This window comes from Peromyscus leucopus, chromosome 19 (assembly GCF_004664715.2).
Source record: "Peromyscus leucopus breed LL Stock chromosome 19, UCI_PerLeu_2.1, whole genome shotgun sequence".
In the NCBI taxonomy this organism is placed as follows: domain Eukaryota; kingdom Metazoa; phylum Chordata; class Mammalia; order Rodentia; family Cricetidae; genus Peromyscus; species Peromyscus leucopus.
Genome location: NC_051079.1, coordinates 10,844,742 through 10,865,355, shown reverse-complemented (window position 1 = coordinate 10,865,355; position 20,614 = coordinate 10,844,742). Strand labels below are relative to the sequence as shown.

General features: G+C 38.3%; 1 protein-coding gene across 7 annotated transcripts in view; it reads left to right on the top strand.

Annotated features, from left to right (window-relative positions):
* Trappc8 (trafficking protein particle complex 8) overlaps positions 1-20,614 on the top strand; it is a 95,377-nt gene that overhangs the window by 29,096 nt on the left and 45,667 nt on the right. For 2 of the 7 annotated variants that reach the window (XM_037196974.1, XM_028886548.2), the window contains 9 exons: positions 2,325-2,418; positions 4,238-4,491; positions 5,301-5,416; positions 6,949-7,099; positions 8,290-8,390; positions 11,164-11,269; positions 16,347-16,367; positions 17,156-17,287; positions 18,963-19,187. In XM_037196974.1, coding sequence (XP_037052869.1) covers positions 2,325-2,418; positions 4,238-4,491; positions 5,301-5,416; positions 6,949-7,099; positions 8,290-8,390; positions 11,164-11,269; positions 16,347-16,367; positions 17,156-17,287; positions 18,963-19,187 — 1,200 coding nt within the window. The remainder of the gene's footprint in view (positions 1-2,324; positions 2,419-4,237; positions 4,492-5,300; positions 5,417-6,948; positions 7,100-8,289; positions 8,391-11,163; positions 11,270-16,346; positions 16,368-17,155; positions 17,288-18,962; positions 19,188-20,614) is intronic. The other 5 variants (XM_028886553.2, XM_037196973.1, XM_028886549.2 and 2 more) reach the window with 4 other exon arrangements.

Genomic DNA, 20,614 nt, shown 5'->3' with positions numbered 1-20,614 from the left:
CAGCATCCTCATTGGCCCATGACACCATTACCACTTTCTATTTTAGAACATCGCTGTCTTCAATTTCATACACACATACAGTGTATGATGATTACATTCCACCTTATTTTTTTAAATGAACATAATATTTGCAGTTGTAACCATTTTTAAGTTCACAATTCAGTGGCATGAATTATATTCAAAATATTAATTACACTCATGATATTCATTAATCACACTCATGATATTAATTACATTTGTAGTATTCATTGATTACATTCACAGTATTTATTCAATAACTATATGATATTCATTAATTATATTAATTGTATTGATTTATTACATTATAAATTTATTACATTATTACAGTCCTGATACTACTGTCCATTTGTGGGGCTTTTCGATCACACAAAACAGAAACTCTGTACTTAGGAAATCTTTGCTCTATATTCCTTTCTTCTCCATCTTGAGATAACATCTAATCTTTCTGTCTCTATGAATTTGTATGTTCAATATATTTCATGTTATACAATTCTATGGTATTTGTCCCTTTTTTTAACGTAAAAACATTTTATGTGCAATTGCAGGAGAAATAATACACAGCTTGAACATAAAAACAGATTATAATTCAAGAATCCAGGGTTATTTGAAACTGGAAAATATTTTCTTTGTAGAAAATAGTAAAAATGATAACATTTCACATTAAGCCCTTTTAAGCCAAATAATAGTTGAATTATACATATAAATATTGATTAGATTCTGGGATACAGAAGAAACCTATCTTCATCTGTTCAGAGAGCTATGTTTTACTTGAGTTCTGTAAGTGAGATTCCTATTCATCTTCCCCTTCACTGTTTGATTTATAGCAGACATTTCTCTATAGGCTAATCTATAATCTAAAAAGATTTTAGCCTCCCCTCCTGAGAGTACAGCCCACATATTCTTTCATCAGCTTGATATGGTATAAATTCTTATCCTAATAGTGAAATGTTTCACTAAAACTTCCTAAGTGATTGGGCAAAACCAAAACTTATTATAAGCCATAGTTATGCTTACTCATTTATTTTTAAGATTTATTGATGTATTGATTTAGTACACACGTGAATGCCTGTAGTATACACGTGAATCTGGAACTGCAGCTACAGATGGTTAAGAACCATTTGATGTGGGTGTTGGTAACTGGGTCATCTGTAAGAGCAATAAGTGCTCTTAAACAGTGAGCCATTTCTCCAGCCTGTTTTACTCATTTTAATATTGGAATGTTGAGGGGAAGTCTTTAGACATAAAAGAGCCCAAACCGGCTGGATATAAAACAGCTTTTTTTTTTTTAAATGCCCCCCCCCCCCTTGGGACCATCCTCGAAATAAAGGTAGTACTGAAAAATTCAGTTCACAGTTAGGCTGTCTTAGGTTGTACAGGGAATGCCAGTCTGATTGTTCAGTTTGAGAACTTTTAGCAGAAAACAGAGGTATCAGAGAGTATGTAATTTAGAATCTTAGAAGGCCACAGTTTGAGAATCATTAAAGGTACTACCTGACTCCTAAAGTAATGTTTTCACCTTTTGAAAACATGTTTCCTTAAGTGAGAAGCAGCTTGAGGACCAACTGCAGATGCTTTCTATGGCTTGTGCACATAGGCTGTTTAGGGGGGTCATGTTAGTATCCTCAGAAAGATAACTATATCCTTTTATATTACTCCAGGCTAGTTTACCTGCTTTCTGAAGTCTGTCTGGAGGGGTGGTTTTCAGAGAGTTTCCTACCTGGCTCTGTCTGTTGCTATTAAGTTCTGGCACTCAGAATAATAATAGCTCATTTTTCTTGGTCTCATGGAGTAATGTAGGGTTCAGGGATGGCCCGAGATCCAGTGCCTTACTAGAATAGAACACTGTGTTGGGTATTTCTCACAGCCCTTCGGTCTATTCAGAATCCACTCCTGCTAGCGTTTTGTCTATGACCTGGGAGATTTTGAAGTTGTTCTTTTTCCCTCTTGTCTGACTCTAGTAGGCGTTACCTTTGTCATTATTTTTTTAGGATTCATGGGCATATGTTTGTGCCTATTTAAATATATGTGGGCATGAATATTGAAGTACATTTGAAATACTGGTCATTTGAATGTGAAAGAATTGGCATAGTTAGTTGAGTATGAAAAGGAATTAAAATACAATGTTATGGATCATCATGACAATACGATATGCTGAGATTAGAGGGCCAAAAGAGAAGAGTATTCCTTTAGCAAGTACATGAAGCCATATTCATCAGGAGAATTATAAGCATTGGTGTATTTGGTAATATTTAAACACGATTAATTAATTATATTGCTAATGCTTTTGTATTTTATTTTGCTAGGAATCATATGAAGATGGCCCTTGTACTTTGACCTCCAATAAGAATTCTGATAGTAACTTGCTCTCATTGGATGGACTAGATAACGAAGTCAAAGGTCTTGTTATACTTTAAGTTCTCTTTTGACTGGAAGTATTTATTGTTATTAAAGCACTCTAGCCTTCACAGATAAATGATAGGGAAACTTTAACCACTAACCCCTTTCAGTACTGATAATTGAGTTTAGGGCTTTGCAGATGCTAGTTCATTCCCCAGCCCCTTTTCTTTAAAAAAATTTTTTTTAAAGATTTATTTTTAATTATGTATATGTGTGTTTATGTGTGGGGATGTTTCTGTGAATGCTGGTGCTGGAGGAGATCATAGGCATGAGATCACCCAGAGCTAGGGTTACATACAGGTGGTTATAAGCTGCCTGATGTGGGTTCTGGGAACTGAACTCAGGTCCTCTGCAAGAACAGTAAATACCAAGACATCTCTCTAGCCCACCCCTCCTTTTTAAAATTTTAAGACTAGATCTTGACTAAGTTATTGACTGTGCTTTAAATTTGGTTTTTCTTATCCCAGCTTTCTAAGTAGCTCAGATTTACCTTATCTCTCTGTATAGCTTAAGTTGTCCTTGAACTTAGAATTTTCTCTCTACCTCTGAGTACTGAGAGGTAGACATGTGCCAGCACACTTGACTCAGAAGTTAATGTTTCTTCTGGTTTTATGCAGTTCTTTGAATTCTGGTTTTTGTTGTTTACATTTAAATTTATGTTCTAAGAATAGTGGATCATGAGGGCTAGAGAGAGGGCTCAGTGGCTATTGATCTTCCAGAGGACCCTGAATTAGATCTCAGTACCCATGCCAGATCACTCACAGCTGCCTCCGGCTCTAGGGGAACCTAACACCCTCTGTGGGCCTCTGTGAGCTTCAGTGTACAAACAAATAAATGAGAAAATCTTAAAATGGTCATGCCTGGGTCAATCAAAATATTTTTAAAAGCCAGGGAAATGTAATATACAACATAATTCCCCAAATTCATAAGATTTTTAGAACTATATTACTATATTTTTTTAAATTATAGTTTTGGTAATGATGGCTCTAAATTTTTGTTTGTTTGTTTGTTATATTGATCTTACTGTGTGGGCAAGAGTGGCCTGGAACTTACTGTCTGCTTGGGATCCATTTCTCAGATTTCCAACTGCTGGAATTATAGACATGTGTCACCATGTGCAGCTGTTGTAATATAAGATAGCCTGTTTATAAACAGGACTCTCCCTGCTTCGGGGGCTATTACTTTGTATCTCAATAGAACCTTGCTTGCTCTCCAAAAATAGGGTAATTCACTGTAGTATTTTAAAACTGAGTTGCCTAGATTCTTAAGCTTGTATGCAGGCAGCAATTATTAGCTCAAGTACCTTAATTTAATTCAAGTTTTTTATTGCATGCATTTACATATGCTTGCATGCGTGTGTGTTTCTGCATGCGGGTGCAGTGTCATATATGTGGAGGTCAGTGAACGATCTGTAGGGAGTCTGTTCTTTCTGTTCATGTGTGGATTTCAGGAATCATTCTCAGTTGTTAGGCAGTCTTCCCTGAACTGTCTCTCTAGCTCAAGTCTTTAATTTAAAATGGGAAAATGTTAACAGTATTTCATCTCAGATACACACAGTGAGAAAGGATTTGTCATCTTTTTTTGGTTTTTTGGAGACAGGGTTTCTCTGTGTAGCTTTGCGCCTTTCCTGGGACTCACTTGGTAGTCCAGGCTGGCCTCAAACTCACAGAGATCCGCCTGGCTCTGCCTCCCGAGTGCTGGGATTAAAGGTGTGTGCCACCACCGCCCAGCGGATTTGTCATCTTTTCCTTTAATGACGTGATAGTTTTGTTACATTTTCTGTTGCATTCTGAGAGTAAAGGAGAGATTTGTTTTTCAGTAGATGGTTTACCAAATAACTTCCGAGTTCATCCACTTCAATTAGACCAATGTGGTGACCCTCCTAATACCGATGGCTCAGATCATACAAAGTTTGCTTCAGTACACGAAACAAAGAAAGCAAGTACTGGAGTGATTCGTGGTGCTTGTTTGACACTCACTGATCATGATAGAATTCGACAGTTTATACAAGAGTTTACATTCCGTGGCCTTTTACCACATATAGAGAAAACAATTCGGCAATTAAATGATCAGGTAAGACTTAAGTTTTTTGGGTTATTAATCTTCAAATTAAGTCAGTGAGTTTAAGGCTTTATTAAAAGTTTTGTATTTAAAGTTTTGTTTTGATTTTTGTTTTATAATAAGCTGTAAAAACTGACTGAAGTTACTATCAGTGATGAAGTTCTGTTTAGTACTAGATAAGCCTTATTTATTTTCACTTAGAATTTTTTCCAGTTTATTGGACAAATTATTTTTTTAAGACTCATTTATCAATTCTAATTTTATGTGTATGAATGTTTTGCCTGCATGTATGTATGTAAACAATTTCATATTTGGTGGTCACAGAGGATGTAAGAGGGCATTGGATGCTCTGGAACTGGAGTAACGGGTAGTTGTGAGCCACCATGTGGGTGCAGGGAACTGAACTTGCGTTCTTTGCAAGAGCAGCAAATGCTATTATCCATCAAGCCAGCTCTACAGCCTATATATTAGACATTAAAACAAACCAACAGCTGTTTTCAGTTTTATTTTATGGGTATGTGTGTTTTGCTTGTACATGTGTATGTACATCATATGTGTGCCTGGTTCCTGCAGAGGCCAGAGGGGACTTGGATTTCCCAGAACTGGAGTTACAGTTGGTTGTGAGCCACTGTGTTGGTCCTGAGAGCTGAAGACAAGTCCTCTACAAGAAAAACAATCTGCTGAGCCATTTCTTCAGACCCTAGACATTTTTTGAATTAGTGTTATTAAAATATTTACTTACTAGTAAAGCTTAATTTTTTTTTGTTTGTAGAAAATACTTGTGTTCATATTTGTTAACATATTTACATATTTTTTTCTAGCTAATATCAAGGAAAGGTTTGAGTCGATCTCTGTTTTCTGCCACTAAGAAATGGTTTAGTGGCAGTAAAGTTCCAGAAAAGAGCATTAACGAACTGAAAAATACATCTGGGTTGTTGTGAGTAGAATGCCACTCTATTTAATTCTGCTGCATTTAACTTTGTCTTGCGTTTGACTACAAAAACAGTGATTGTCTTTTTAGGTTCTTATTTTCATATTGGTCAAAACTTAATGATATCTAAGAAAGATACTAATTAAATTCTAATTTAAAAAACAACTCTAACTGAACTTGTAAAAAAATTATTTTTATGTGCATTGGTGTTTTGCCTACATGTATGTCTGTGTGAGGGTGTCGGGTCCCCTCGAACTGGAGTTACGGACAGTTGTGAACTGCCATGTGGGTGCTAGAAATTGAACCTGGGTCCTCTGGAAGAGCAGTCAGTGCTCTTAACCGCTGAACCAGCTTTCTAGACCCTGTAATTGGACTTTTAAATCAAGTTGTTTTTTTTTTTTTGAGATGGAGTCTGACTGAGCCTAGGCTAGCTTGGGACTTGTAATAATCCTATTTTTGTTTCCCAAGCACTGGGATTACAGATGTGAACTGCTTTTACCATGGCTGGCTTATTGGACTTTGGGAAAAAAACTCTTCAGCCAAAAATACCACTGGCTCTTTTAGTTGCTCATTAGAACTAAGACTCTATTGCTGAAAACTTCGTGTAATTTAATTACAGAACACTGAGAAAGTAAACTGGATCTAACCAGGACCTTTTCTTCCTGGTGGTTGGTTAGCTTTCATAATGCTCAAAGGTGATATATAGACTACTGGGGAAAAATTCATCAGCGACCTTAGCAGAGGACGCTGGATGTCACAGTACCCACCTGCTAGGCCACATGTGCCCACTGATCCAATAGTGGCATGAATGTTAGGGCGGTAACCAATTGTTTTTAGGTTGGATTTGACCTGCATTAGGAGTGAATTCATGGTTGATACTGTAGATCTGTGAACATCCTGTGGCTAGAGTGATGATAAGCAAAACCAAACAAAACTCTTAAAATAACTCAGAATGTCATTTTACTTTGGACCTGCTCCTCTATTTGTAAGAAGATGGGAGTTAGGTTTGGTACTCAGTACTAGCCCTTTCTGTCTGAAGTGCTTTGGTCCATACTTTTTTAAAGGTGATGTCCTGCTGAGTTGCCCCATTCGGCCTTCAGCTTGGAGCTCTCCTGCTTCAGGCTCCCTCGTGTTGGTGCGTCACCATGCTGGGCTCCTCTGCCTGCTGTCCTAAGACGAGGAATATACTTAGCAATTTTGTTTCTTACAAAATCTTGTTTTAATGAAAAATGACAGGAGTCTATTTGGATTTTTTTTTCTGAGTTGTATATAAATAAATTACTTGGTATTAACCATTTATTCATAAATTGTTCCTGGGGCAAATGCTTGTCTGCAGTTGGGAAACTTCCAAGACTATAAATATATTAATTAATTAACTTTTGGACTTTCAAATAGTTTTGAGAATTGACAGTCTTCCTTGAAGATAGAATTTTTGCAAAATAGATCAAATTCTTTTATGTTCTGCGTAGTTGAACAGTTTACTATACATTTTATGTGTGATGGTGTGATGGGCCATAAATTCTATATTTATGTTCTAGGTATCCACCAGAAGCACCTGAGCTTCAAATCAGGAAAATGGCTGACTTGTGCTTTTTGGTGCAGCATTACGATTTGGCTTACAGTTGCTATCATACTGCAAAGAAGGATTTCCTTAATGATCAAGCAATGCTTTATGCAGCTGGAGCCTTGGTTGGTACTGTTTGTTTGTTTTGTAGTGTTGAGTATCAAGCCAGGGCCTCGAGTGGCTTAGGTAATGGTCTGTGACTTGCTGAGCTCTATCCCCACGCCTGTGATACATTTTAGAAAATGAAAATTGATGGTCAACATTTTGTGCATATGGAATTCCTATCCAGAGAAGTGCCTCCCTTCCCTTTCTTCCCCTTCTGGGCTCAAGACAGTTTTCACTTCCTCTTTCATCCTCATGTCAGGAGTTCCTCTTTATCTCAATCCCACCAGGAGGAAATGTATGATATTTAGATTGTATCCTCCTGCCATGTTAAGCTGCCCAACAAGCTATATAGGTAACCTTCCTGTGTTACCAGTTCATGGTTTTGTTTGTGCTTTGATTATGCAGATGAATAGGCTTCAAGAGGACTCTTCCAAATCTGTTCCTCTTAGGTTTATTACTTTTACAATAGCTTTTATAAACTACAGGTATTTTCAGTTATGAATGTATAATGTTAAAATAAATACACCTTAATATCCAGCACTTATAAACTCATCTTTCATATAGCTGCTACCTTTCCTTAAATAGTTTAAATGTAATATTTATCAAATGTAGATAAAAATAGGAAAATTGTACAGCCATATAGCACGTGTGTGTGTGTGTGTGTGTGTGTGTGTGTGTGTGTGTGACAACAGACTGAATATATGGTGGTGTTCTTATAAAATTATTGCTTAAAACATTCTTACCTACAAATGGCATAGTCATTTTGGTTTCTATAAATATATTCTGGTGTCTGCACAACAAAATCACCTCAACGAATTTTTCAGGATTCACCTTTCTTATGGATGTGTCAGGATATACCTTTAAATCATGCATAACTCTGTTTTTTTTTTTGTTTGTTTGTTGTTGTTTTGTTTTTAAGATAGGGTCTCTGTTTACCTGCCTAGCTTAGAACGTACTGTGTAGACCAGGCTAGCCTCGGACTTAACAGAGATCAGCCTGCCTCTGCCTCCCAAAGGCTGGGATTAAAGATGTGGGCCATCACACCCCACAAAGATCAGAATTTTAAGTTAAAACAAATAATGTGTGTTTTGAGTCTGCATTAAACTGTGAAATTTATACATGTATACTCTGAGGCCTTCAGTCTTTAAGTTTACTGCGTGTTAAATATGAGAATGGTTCTCATGAAACACTGTCTATTTGTTTCCTTTAGGAGATGGCAGCAGTGTCAGCCTTTCTCCAGCCAGGAGCTCCGAGGCCATACCCTGCCCATTACATGGACACAGCCATTCAGACCTACAGGGACATCTGCAAGTAGGTGATCATAATATTGATAGTTTTGCCTGTTTGGGACAGAGTTGATATTTACAAGTAGTTCTTTGTTTTTCATGCCATAGATTCTCAACTGAAGTTAATTTAGTCAGAGACAAGTTGAAATGAAAATTGTGCTTATTCCCTTCTCTTTTCAGATCCTAGCTACACTGCATTGGTGGATAGCAAGTTGATGTGTGTAGCATTGAGGTTTTGTGCTATACTGCAGATAATTTTTGTTGTAGACATTTTTGATTTTACCTACCATTAAGATGGAAATTAGCCATTTTGAACTTTTCTTGTTAATTAGGCAGAAGCGTGAAGAGTCGAGTAATATAGACTTAGGGAAAAATGAGAAGTAGTGAGTACTATTAGAATTCTTATAAGGAAACTGAACTGGGTCAGAAGTCATCAGAAGGAGGCTGTTAGGTTATTTGATAGGTAGACTTTCATGCAGGGTGGCTAGGTTTTGTAGCCATAGGGACATTTCTAGAATTATGAGTTACAGGAATAAAATTTCTCTAGTTTTGCTGGTAAAGGTCAGTTTGTGTATATGGAAAGCATTGGGGGATAGATAGAAAGGGTTGGAAATAAATCGAAGTTAGAAGCCTTAACTGTCATTTATTTTTCCTAAGCTGGAATTAAGGTTTATGCTGTAGTAAATGAAAATTACTGCATATTTGAGTAGACATTCATCATTATAAAAGCTATTTTTTAGTAAATTAATCAGATTTTTTTTTAAATGGTGCTAGATTGAACTCAGAGCTTTGTCCACTGAGTTTCATGCCTGATGTTTGTGTTGTAGAATAGATGCCTTGGAAGACAGAGATAGAGAATCACTTGAAGTCCTCTGTTGTTTATGTAGAGGTAATAGTAATAGCAATGCTTACAATGGAACAGCATTCATAGGGCTGGCAAGATACCAGTGGGTAAAGATCATTGCTGCCAAGCCTGACAACTTGATTTGATCCACGGGACCCACGTGATAGAAGGAGAGAATTGACTCCCAAAAGTTGTCCTGACTTGCACATGAATGCTATAATGACAAGCGCATTTGTGCTCCCCCACATGCGCATACACACAAGTAATTATAAAATATAATACAAATAAAAATGTAATAATGTATTTAAAAATTTAGCAATTTATAGAATTTAAGAACTGAGCCTTATATCAGTAGTGAACATTAGGAGTTTATACTTTTGTGTTCATTAAGGCAAACTTAGGTATTTGGGAATACCTGTTGCATATGTAATCTATGGAAAGTGTGATAGATCATCAAAGCATTTGTTTGTTTTGTGGGGTATGAGTCTTATGTATTCCAGGCTGGCTTCTACTTGCTATATGGCCAAGGGTGGTCTTAAATTCCTGATCCTCTGTCTCCACTTCTGGAGTGCTAGGATCACTTGTGTAATCTATGGGACCTGCTATTACTTTTTCTTTTGAAAGACAAGGTCTCGCTATATAGCCCAAGCTAGCCTGGAACTCACCATGCAGACCAAGCTGGTCTCCTACTCACAGAGATTCACCTGTCTCTGCCTTCCACATTCTGGGATTAAAGGCATGTAATATCATGTTTAGCCTACAATATGTTTTGAGAGTAATAACCACCCCTAAACTTTTTTTATATTATGTGTGTATAACTGTTGGGTATGGGCATTCCATGGCATGTTTATGGAGGCCAAGGTCAACTTGATGGGAGTCTGTTCTCTCCTCTGCATGTGGGCCACTGGAATCAAACTTAGGTCATTAGACTTGGTTGCAAATACCTTTACCCACTCGGTTATCTCACTGCCCCACTCCCCTTTTTCTTAAATTACTTTATTACAGTTGATTTTTTAAAAACATTTCCTTTGCTACAATACAGAGGATACTGACAAAGTATTATATATGTCTTGTTTTCACTTTTATGTTCTGAGAACTTGGTAATAGCTTTAAATGTATAATCTATACAATTAATACAGGTTATATATGAACTAGAAGGTATGCTGAACCAGAAGAATGCTGAGAATACTGTACAGTAAGCCTTACCAGTTAGTGCTGTGAACCATTTCTACCGAAAGGAAAATGCACATCTATAGTCACCTTTATCCCCTTCTTTGAGACAAAGTCTCATAATGTAGCACCACATAATCTTGAATTCACCAGCATTCTCCTGTCTCAGCCTCCCAAGTGCTAGGAATGTAGGTGTGTACAACTGTATTCAGCCTTGCATTGTGTTCTTACTTTGGAATTGTGTGACGAGAAAAGGTGCTGGGCTGGGGCTGTAGCATATCATTTGCCAGGCCCCCAGTTTGACCCCAGCACCTCCAAAGGAATAAAGATTGCTTTTTTTCTTCCTTTTTAGTAGGTAGAAAATGACAGACTTTTTTTTTTTAAATCTTGATCCTTTTATTAGAATTTGAGAACAATAACAGCAGGGGAGTCAGACTGGAAACTACTGGAAGGAGACATTTGAGTTAGGGTACAAGAGAGCAGGCAAGTTCAACTGTGGAGATTGACAAGCAGCTGTGTGGCTGTGGGGCTGGGTGGGCATAAGATGGGTTCTTAGAGAATGTGAGAATGTGAGTTCAGAGCAAGCATGCTAGGACTTTGGCATGTCCCCAAAAGGGGCCAGAAAGGGGGAAAGGGAGCAGGCCTAGCTGTGAAGCTCTGCAAGCAAGGCCAGGACAGACTTCTTGCTCAGAATCAGCTAGTGACTCTTTGAATACATGGTAACTTGGATGTGCTAAAGAATTACTGTGATGCTGATTATTTTTCCTTGTCTGTTTTTGTTTAGGAATATGGTGTTGGCTGAAAGATGTGTGTTGCTTAGTGCCGAAATTTTAAAAAGTCAAAGCAAATACTCAGAGGCTGCAGCCCTTCTAATACGGTTGACAAGTGAGGTACTGGACTTTGGTGTTTGATTTCATTAGTGTGTAAAGAGGTGCTGTATAAAACAAAGTAGGAGGGGCTTGCTTTTTCAGGATTAAAACACCACTAGCTACTCATTAACTTCATTTTAAGATTTTTTGTTTGTTTTGTTTTGTAGTGGAGGCAGCTTGAGACAGTTTTTGTAGTCCATAATGGCCTTAAATTTCTAGCAATTTCCCTGCCTGAGCCTCTGAGTGCTGGGATTTCAGTCATGAATACCATACTCTAGTATATCTTTCATAATTTGAACTTATTTATTGAAAATTATGTTTTTAATTTATTTACTTTATATTTATGAGTGTTTGTCTGTACTTATGTATGTGCCTCATATGTGTGCCTGGTGCTACAGAGGTCAGAAGAAGGTGTTAGATCCCCTGGAACTGGAGTTAACTGATAGTTGTGACCCCCTATGTGGGTGCTGAAAACTGAAACTGATTCTTTACAAGAGCTGCCAGTGCTCTTAACTACTGAGTCATCTTTACAGCCCTAATTGAATTAATTTTGTTTCTGTAGTCTCAGTCTACCTTTCATTACTAACTAACCACAACCATTGTGGCATCTTGTTTGATGTAAGTTCTATGCTGTGTACAACTAAGACATGCATGTGTCTCAATCTGGTATAAAACTAGTACTAAGAAAATCACTGAGGAATGTTTAATCTCAGTTTTTACTTGTATGACCATTTAAAGAAAAACCATTAAGCTTTAAACATGCATCCAAAGTAGATAAATTTAAAAGATGGCAGGCCATACTAGTCTACTTTGGATGCATCCAAGGTATCTTAGATAAATATATCAATAAATTTAAAACCTTTTACCCAATACTTTTTTAAAAGAGATTATTTATTTATTATATATACAGTGTTCTGCCTGCATTTATGCCTGCAGGCCAGAAGAGGGCACTAGAACTCACCATAGATGGTTGTGAGTCACCATGTGGTTGCTGGGAATTGAACTCAGGATCTCTGGAAGAGTAGCCAGTGCTCTTCACCTCTGAGTCATCTCTAGCCCATTACCCACTACTTTTGTGACACGCAGCCAGCAGCTATCTCTCCTTGCTCAGGAAGAAGGGGCTTGCAGAGCTTGAGGTGCTTCTCTTCATCCATCCTGTCAGAGGGTGACTGGCTGTTGTTGGTGGGCTGCGTATAATTCTTATCCTCTGAATATTCTCTCATTCATATCCCAAAGGTCCCTCTGAATGCCTGCCAGTTTCTTTTTAATTTACGATTACTGCTACTGTGTATGTGTGCGTGCGTGCTTGCGTGCATGGTGGCATGAATTCCCTGGCACAGAGGCAGAGGTCAGAGTAGTTTGTGGAGTCAGTTCTCTCCTCTCCTTTGAGTTTGATGGATCCAACTTAGGTGGCCAGGCTTGTGGCAAGTGCCTCTACCTGCTGAGCCATTGCATTCGGCCCTCTGCCTTCTTGGTTACATCACTACTCTTCCTGCTTTGGCTCTCTGTCTGTTGCTTCACATAAGTTGCTGGTCATGTCCTTCAGATTCTAGTTCCCCACCTTGCTCTAAATGTTTCCTTTCTACTCTCTCATAGACAATAAAGGTTGGCATCATATTATACTAGAAATTGTGTTTAATCTGTTACCTACTTGAGGTTAGCCTTCTACCCTCTTTTTTTTTTTTTCAAATAAGTCAGTTGTGGTTTGTATTCCAAGCAGATCTGAGCTATCTCACTCTATAGTCCATGCTGTCCTTGAACTCATTCCTCTTGCTTCAGCCTTCTGAGTGCTGGGATTACAGAGAGGCATGCCACCACACCCTCTTGGCTTTTTCATTTTTTAAAGATTTATATTCTCTCTCTCTCTCTCTCTCTCTCTCTCTCTCTCTCTCTCTCTCTCTCTCTCTGTATGTGGTATGGTAATGTTCATGTGAGTACAGTGACCTCAGAGGCCAGAAGGAGATTTCAGATCCCCTGGAGATGGTACAGGCAACTCAGCTGCCTGATGTGGGTGCTGGGAATCAAACTCAGGTCCTCTGCAAAGCCGTCCTCTTCCATGCTTTTAACTACGGAGCCATCTCGCCAGCCCATCTTTTACATTTTTATTCCTAATGCCTTACACTGACGTTTGAGCCAAATAAATGCCTTGAAAAAAATTTCTCTGAGGTATATTAGTGTCACGTGTGATATTTAAAGTGTTTAGTAATTGGTATATGTGATACACTGACCAATCAGCATGAACTGGTGTGTCTTAGTTACTGTTGTATTGCTGTGAAGAGACACTGTGACCAAAGCAACTCTTATAAAGGAAAGCATTTAACTGGGGCTTGCTTACGGTTTCAGAGGTTTAGTTGGTCCATTATCATGGCAGGGAGCATGGCAGCATGCAGGCAGGGGCTGGAGCAATAGCTGAGAGCTACATCCCAGAAAGAAATTCTCGGCCTCCTCTGAGCTTTTTGAAGCCTCCATGCCCCTCCCACCCCCAGCCCAAACCTCCAACAGTGTTGCACCTCCTAACCCTCCTAATCCTTCTTGAGTAGTGCCACCCCTGGTGACTTAAGCATTCAGTACAGGAGCCTATGGTGGCTGTTCTTATTTAAACCACCACTCTGGGTCAGACATGAGCTGTTTGGTAGTGTTCAGACTATTTTAGTAGCTAATCTGATCTTGACTTTGAATGCTGTGTTGTTTCAACCTAGGGATATCAGTGAATGTACACAGAATTTATGTTCCAGGAGTTAGTGTAGAGTTTCATTGTTTTGTGTTGTGTTTTTTTAACCTTGTTTAAATGTGTTTGTCTGTCTACCTACATATATGAATAAAATTTCCTTAGAGCACATTCTTCTGATTATATTTAACCTTGTTATTTGTTTTTAAATCAAACCTTGTTACTTGTTTTTAACTTTACTTTCTCAAATCTGGATGATTTATCATTTACTGCTTTAGGGCAGGGGTAGAAGTAGGTTCTAGTAATGTTTTCCCAGAATTAGGAATTTGCAGTGATCTGTTGGGTTTCTCCTCTCTCTTCTTTTCTCCTCCTTCTCCCCTCCTGTGCTTGGCATTGAACTCAGGGCCTCACAAATGCCAGGCAAGTGCTGTGCTACTGAACTGTATTTCCAGCCCATCCCCCCCATATACATTTCTTGATTTTTATATAACTCGATTTTCGATTGTATTATTATTATTATTTATTTATTTATTTTTTTGCTGTTTTTGTGTGTGTTTGGTACACATGCCATGACATTCACAAAGAGGCAGAGGACAAGGTAGTAGAGTCATTCTTTTCACTTTGAAAGAGTTCTGGGGAGTAAACTCTGGTTGTCAGGGGTCGGTGGCATTTTTTTTTTTCTTCCTGCAAAGTGATCTCAGTAAGCTTCTCTTTGTAATAACTTGATAGTAAAGACTTGAAGGTCATAGTTATATGTGATGCCAGTAATCTGTGTCTAATTTTGTTTGAGTTTAATTCATGATGTGGACTTAAGATCTTGATTGAATTGCTCAGTCCTATGGTGTTAAATTTGAGAATGCTAAGTTTGTTATGAGTGTTCTCTACTGGACTGTACACTTAAAAAGCATTGCAGATTTCTAGAGAACATTGTTTACAAAAATAGGGTATCCAGGATTGGTACCTATATGAATTTTGGATTCGAATGAGTAAGAGGGGGAAGAAGGGGGGGGGGGAGCTCGCCCAAAGGCCAGAGTTGTTGGATTCCCCTGGAGCTTGAGTTACAGGTGGTTGTGAACTTCCTGACATGGGTTCTAGGAACTGTACTTTGGGTTCTCTGTAAGAGCAGTACACACTCTTAACTGTTGAGCCATCTCTCTGGCTCCATAAACCTGAATTCTTAATTCCATTGATGAGAGTATTTATTTATAGTATGTTTTTTGGCAACAATTTGTCTGCAATGATTAGAATTTGAGATACATGCATAATTTTCATTAATTTCTTATTTCTGCTTCCAGAAATTTGTGTAATAAAAGTATTTCTGAGTATTTAATAATTGTTTTGATGACTGAGTGCATTGGCACTCACGAGGCAGGAAGACTGTGGGTTTGAGACTAGCTGGGACTATCCAGAGTCCTAGATCAGCCTTAGCTACTTAGTGAGATCTTGTATCAAGAAGTAAGAGCAGGAATTGTAGCTCAATTCGAGAACACTTGCCTAGGTTCAGTTCCCAGAAGTACATGCACATGCACACACAGAAATTACACTTGCTAAGTCTTTTTGGTAGTAGAAAAAAAAAACCCTAATGTTTGATTAATTGGTGACTCTAAGTTATATTTTTACATATTGGAATATAGTACTTATTTAGAAATGAAGGATGCAAATGGCTTGGAAAACAAAATATTGTATCTGCTACCACTTATGTATAAAAATTTATGTGTTTGGTTTTTTTCATACATGCCTGTTAGGCGTATAAACACTCATATATGGAAAGAGAAACTGAGAAAACAGCACCAAACTGGAAACAGCCCCTCTGCAAATGAATTGTAGCATGGAATGCCGAAGGTGTTTGCTTTTTTGTACAGTTACTTTAAATAAATATATATATTTATATGGGGGAATGGAAGTGTGGCTCAAAGGTTCAGAGCATGTATTACTCTTACAGAGAACCTGAGTTTGGTTCCCAGCACAGTGTTGGGCAAATGATGCCTCTGGCCTCTGTGGCTGTCACTTGTGCACATAGCTACACACAGTCACACACACATGCACCTATATTTGTATTTTAGTAATTTTTGTTAGAATTGCCTGTCCTGAAAAATCTAACAATGTAAGCTCCTAAGATTATCTAATTAATTGATTTGTATCCTCCTTAGAACCATTTGTTAATTATGTATTCCTGATACTTTCCCACCAGCTTTTGAATGGGATTCTTAGAGCAGACATTTGAACATTTGATTTGGGCTTAAAGTAATGATAGCTGCTGTCTGCTGTGTGTGTTCTGCATGGTCTCCTCAGATTTGCTGCTTCTCTAGAAAGACTGCTGCAAAGATAGTTTATAATAGTGGTCTGTTTGATGTAACTAATCTGTTGAAACAATTGCATTTAAAGTCAATGTTTTCTGTTTTCAACTTTCCCTGGGGAAAATAATGGCAGCAGAACACATGGAAGGGCCTGGTAAGTTCAGCTTGAGGCTAAGGACCTAGAGAAAGTGTTGGGGAAAAGTTGATTCTTAATCAGCAACCTTCCTCACTTTCTCCCTGATCTCTGAAGCAGTAGCTTACCAAGATGAGTTATCACAGCTCCTGGGCAGTCAAGGTCAGGCAAATGGAAACTGCTTGCAGTTGCCCTGTTCCTGATTTACAAAGAGCCTGTGAAGAACTCCTCATTGCAGGGCTAGCCTTTGGGACTCTTTAATGAAAAGCAGGCATTGGCTCTTTATTCAATATTACAGTAAAAATTGAGGATTCCTTTAAGTAAATGCTCTTTAAAGAGGATAAAGTCATAAGTTAGCTTATATAATAATCTACACATAATCTAGCCTATATTCTTTGGGGAGGGGTGCACAGTAAATATGCTATTAGTTACCAGGCAGAATCCAGGACAAACTAGATAACTGTTTTTCTGTGTTTTTGGTTTATCTTTAACTAGAATACCTGTATTCAGTTCTCAGTTTAACTGCTCAGAAGGGATTGAAGTTATTCAGAGATTTATTATACAGTATGCATCATAATTGGCCATTTGGATTTTATGAAAAGGAACAACAACAGAAAGCTGTTTTTGGAAGTCTTTTTAAACAAAATGTGTGCTACTTGGAGAAAGAATTGAGATTGGTTGGCCCTTTTATCTCTGCCTCTTTTACTCCAAGCTACACTGACTGTGTACTAGGAATCAGAAGCTTTCTGAGCAGCTCTTTTTTCTTTTACTTTTGTGACGCTAACCATTCTTGGTTTGCACATTCACAGGATTCTGATCTCCGAAGTGCACTTCTCTTGGAGCAGGCTGCTCATTGCTTCATAAACATGAAGAGCCCCATGGTTAGAAAATATGCTTTTCACATGATCCTGGCTGGCCATCGGTTTAGTAAAGCAGGGCAGGTAAGCATATTTCCTTTAAAAGGTTGTTGCAGCTGGAAAGATGCTTAGCAGCTAGGAGCTTTTGCTGCTTTTTCCAGAGGACCTGACTTGGGATCCCAGCCCCCACTTTGAATAATTCACAGCTGCCTGTAACTCCAGCTGCTGAGAATCTGATACTCTTTCCTGGAACACAACCCCACATGTGCATACATAATTAAGTATAAAAACCAGTCTTTTTATTTTTTTGTTTATTTTCATTTATTTGCAAAGTGTATTCTTGTCAGTTTTGTTGTTGTTTTTGAGACAAGTTCATACAGTGTAACTCTGGCTGACTCATACTTAGAGATCTTCCTGCCTCTGCCTCCTAAGTGCTGAGATTCTTGTCACATTTTTGTTTATTTCTTTATTTTTTGTGTATGCCCATGTGTGGAGTCAGACAACTTGCAGACATAGTTTTTTTGGGGGTGGTGGTGGAGGGGGGTCGTTCAAGACAGGGTTTCTCTATGTAGTTTTGGTGCCTGTCCTATATCTCACTCTATAGACCAGGCTGGCCTCAAACTCACAGAGATCTGCCTGGCTCTGTCTACCGAGTGTTGAGATTAAAGGTGTGGGCCACCACTGCCCGGTGCAGACATAGTTTTTATCCTTCTACAGTGAGAGCCCCTGGGTTCAAACTGGTTTTCAGACATGGTGGCAAGCCTTTACCTTCTGACGATGCTTGCCCTCCCCCTAACCTTTTATATTTAATCCTAAAAGTTGAAATAAATTCTGCTTTTAGATATTTTGGTAAGGACATGAGATTTGGATTTAGACAGATACAGGCTTAAACCTTGATGTATAAACAGCCTCGTTTTGGTTACTTAACTTTTCTGGAACTGCGTTTTGGTTTTTATTTTTATTTTATTTTTAAATTTTTATCCTGGTGTGACTGGACACCGGACAGACTGGGTATCGAACCCAGGTCCTCTGGAACATCATCATTGCTCTTAACTGCTGAGCCATCTCTCTCCTCTGGTTTTTAATTTTTAATTTATTATGTGTGTGGGCTCACATAGTATCATATTCCTTTGGAGATCGGAGGATACTTTTCTCCAGTCACTTTGTGGGCTTTGGAGATTTAACTCAGGCCTGCATGCAAGTGTCTCTATTCCTTGAGCAGTCAATCTCACTGGCCCTTTGTCTTTTTTATTCAGTATAGGCCCCAAGCCCTGTGGGATGGTACCCTATATTCAGGATGGGTCTTCCCTCCTCAGTTAAAGCTTTCTGGAAACACTCTCATAGACACTCCCAGAGGTGTGTTGCCATGGTGATTCTAGATCTATTCAGGTTCATACTGCCGACTGTTATACCTTACCTCTTCACAGAAAGAATTTGAAATAAATAAAGACAAACTGATTAGTGAAATATTTTCCTCAGAAGTTAATCTCAGAGAAATAAGGGGTAATAGTGTAAGAACAGACAAAAACACATGCACACTCACACTGGATGGCTGAGGAAACCCAACCTGTGTCCACATAGAATTGTGTAATTGTAATCATCGTAATTGTTAACTTCATTTTCTCTATCACATTCTCTTGTAGTGGGTGAGCCAGTTACCTCTTTATACTTGGGCATGTCTCTGCATGTGTTTGTGTTTATTTTCTCTAGTTCAAGACAAATTTAAGCTATAGTACATGCTTCACTTATTTTCTTACAGAAAAAGCATGCTTTGCGCTGCTATTGTCAAGCCATGCAGGTTTACAAAGGGAAAGGCTGGTCCCTGGCAGAGGATCACATCAACTTCACCATCGGGCGCCAGTCCTACACTCTGCGGCAGCTGGACAATGCTGTGTCTGCTTTCAGGCACATTTTAATCAATGAAAGCAAACAGTCTGCTGCTCAGCAAGGGGCCTTTCTCAGAGAATATCTTTATGTTTATAAGGTAAGTACTCCTCAGGAATAAATATTAAAATTGTTCTTAAATTATTATTTTTAGGAAAAAACCTGCTTACTACTAGCCCCTTAGAGTATAATTAAATGGCTTTATTGCAGAGTATGTAATTACCTGTCATAAAAATTTGTGGATGGTTCCTTGGTTATAGCTCTGTACTACATGGCCTTTACACAGTTTTTAAAAAGAGAATTTTAATATTTCAGTAAATGTGGTTTTGTGGCTTTTCTTTCTTTTTTTTAAATATTCTTGTAATTAAACTAGAATTGTATCAGTTCCCCCTTTCCTTCCCTTTAAAGCCTTTTTTAATTTAAATTTTATTTATTCATCATTATTTATTTATTTGATATGTTTGAGTATTTTGCCTGTATGTCTGTGGATTACATCCATGCCTGATGCCTACAGAGGCCATAAGAGGTGTTGGATCCCCTGGGACTGAAGACTTGCTTAGATAGTTGTGAGACACCATGAAGGTGTTGGGAATCAAACTCTGGTCCTCTGGAAGAAGAGCCAGTGCTCTTTGCTGCTGAACCATCTCTCCAGCCCCTTTTCTTAAGATAGGTCTCAGTCTTTAGTTAGGCTGGCCTCAGACTCTTCACCTTCCTGCCTTAGTCTTCCGAAAACTAGTATTATAGGTGTATACCACCCACACATGGCTTTCATTTGTGAGTATTTTGAAATCTTTACAAGAAATGCCTTAAGATTTCTGGATTACTTATTTATTTTGTTGTTTTGAGACAGGGTCTCATAGCTCAGACTGGCCTAGAATTCTCTGTGTATCTGAGAATGAATTTGAATTACTGATCCTCCAGCCTCTTACCTCCCCAGTGCTGGATTGTGGGCATGTGCTGGCCCTGTTTATCACGTTTTTATAGGATTGCAGCTGATTTTACAAAATAATGGATCCTCCTACTATCCTTAGATTCATGTGCTCCTTCCTTTTCCTGATAAAAGATGAGGTGTGGACTCACAGCAAGTGTTGTACTGTAATCTTGGTGGGGAGAAACCACAAACCACTGTTTGATAGGACACTTAGGATGTTTAAACCCTCCCCTTCAAGACCTGTGAAAGGTTGAATATTTTATCTTCCTCACAGAAAATAACTGCTCTTACTAATTCAGAGTCAGACCAGTTAAAAATTGGCAGATAGGACGCTATAATGACTCAACAAGAAGCAAAATTCATACTAAAGTACAATTGGAAGTTTAATATGCAACAAAACAAAAAGCTTAACTAGTTTAGTACTCTTTAGGAAGGTTCTATTTTAAAACGTAGTACTGGGAATTAATTAAAACCAGGGGCCAGTGCCTGCTAGATAAGCACTCTACCACTGAGCTGTCTCCCAGCCCTTTTATTTTTTGTTTTGAGATAGGGTCTTGCTGAGTTGCTCAGGTGGCTTTGTACTTGCTCTGAGGCCG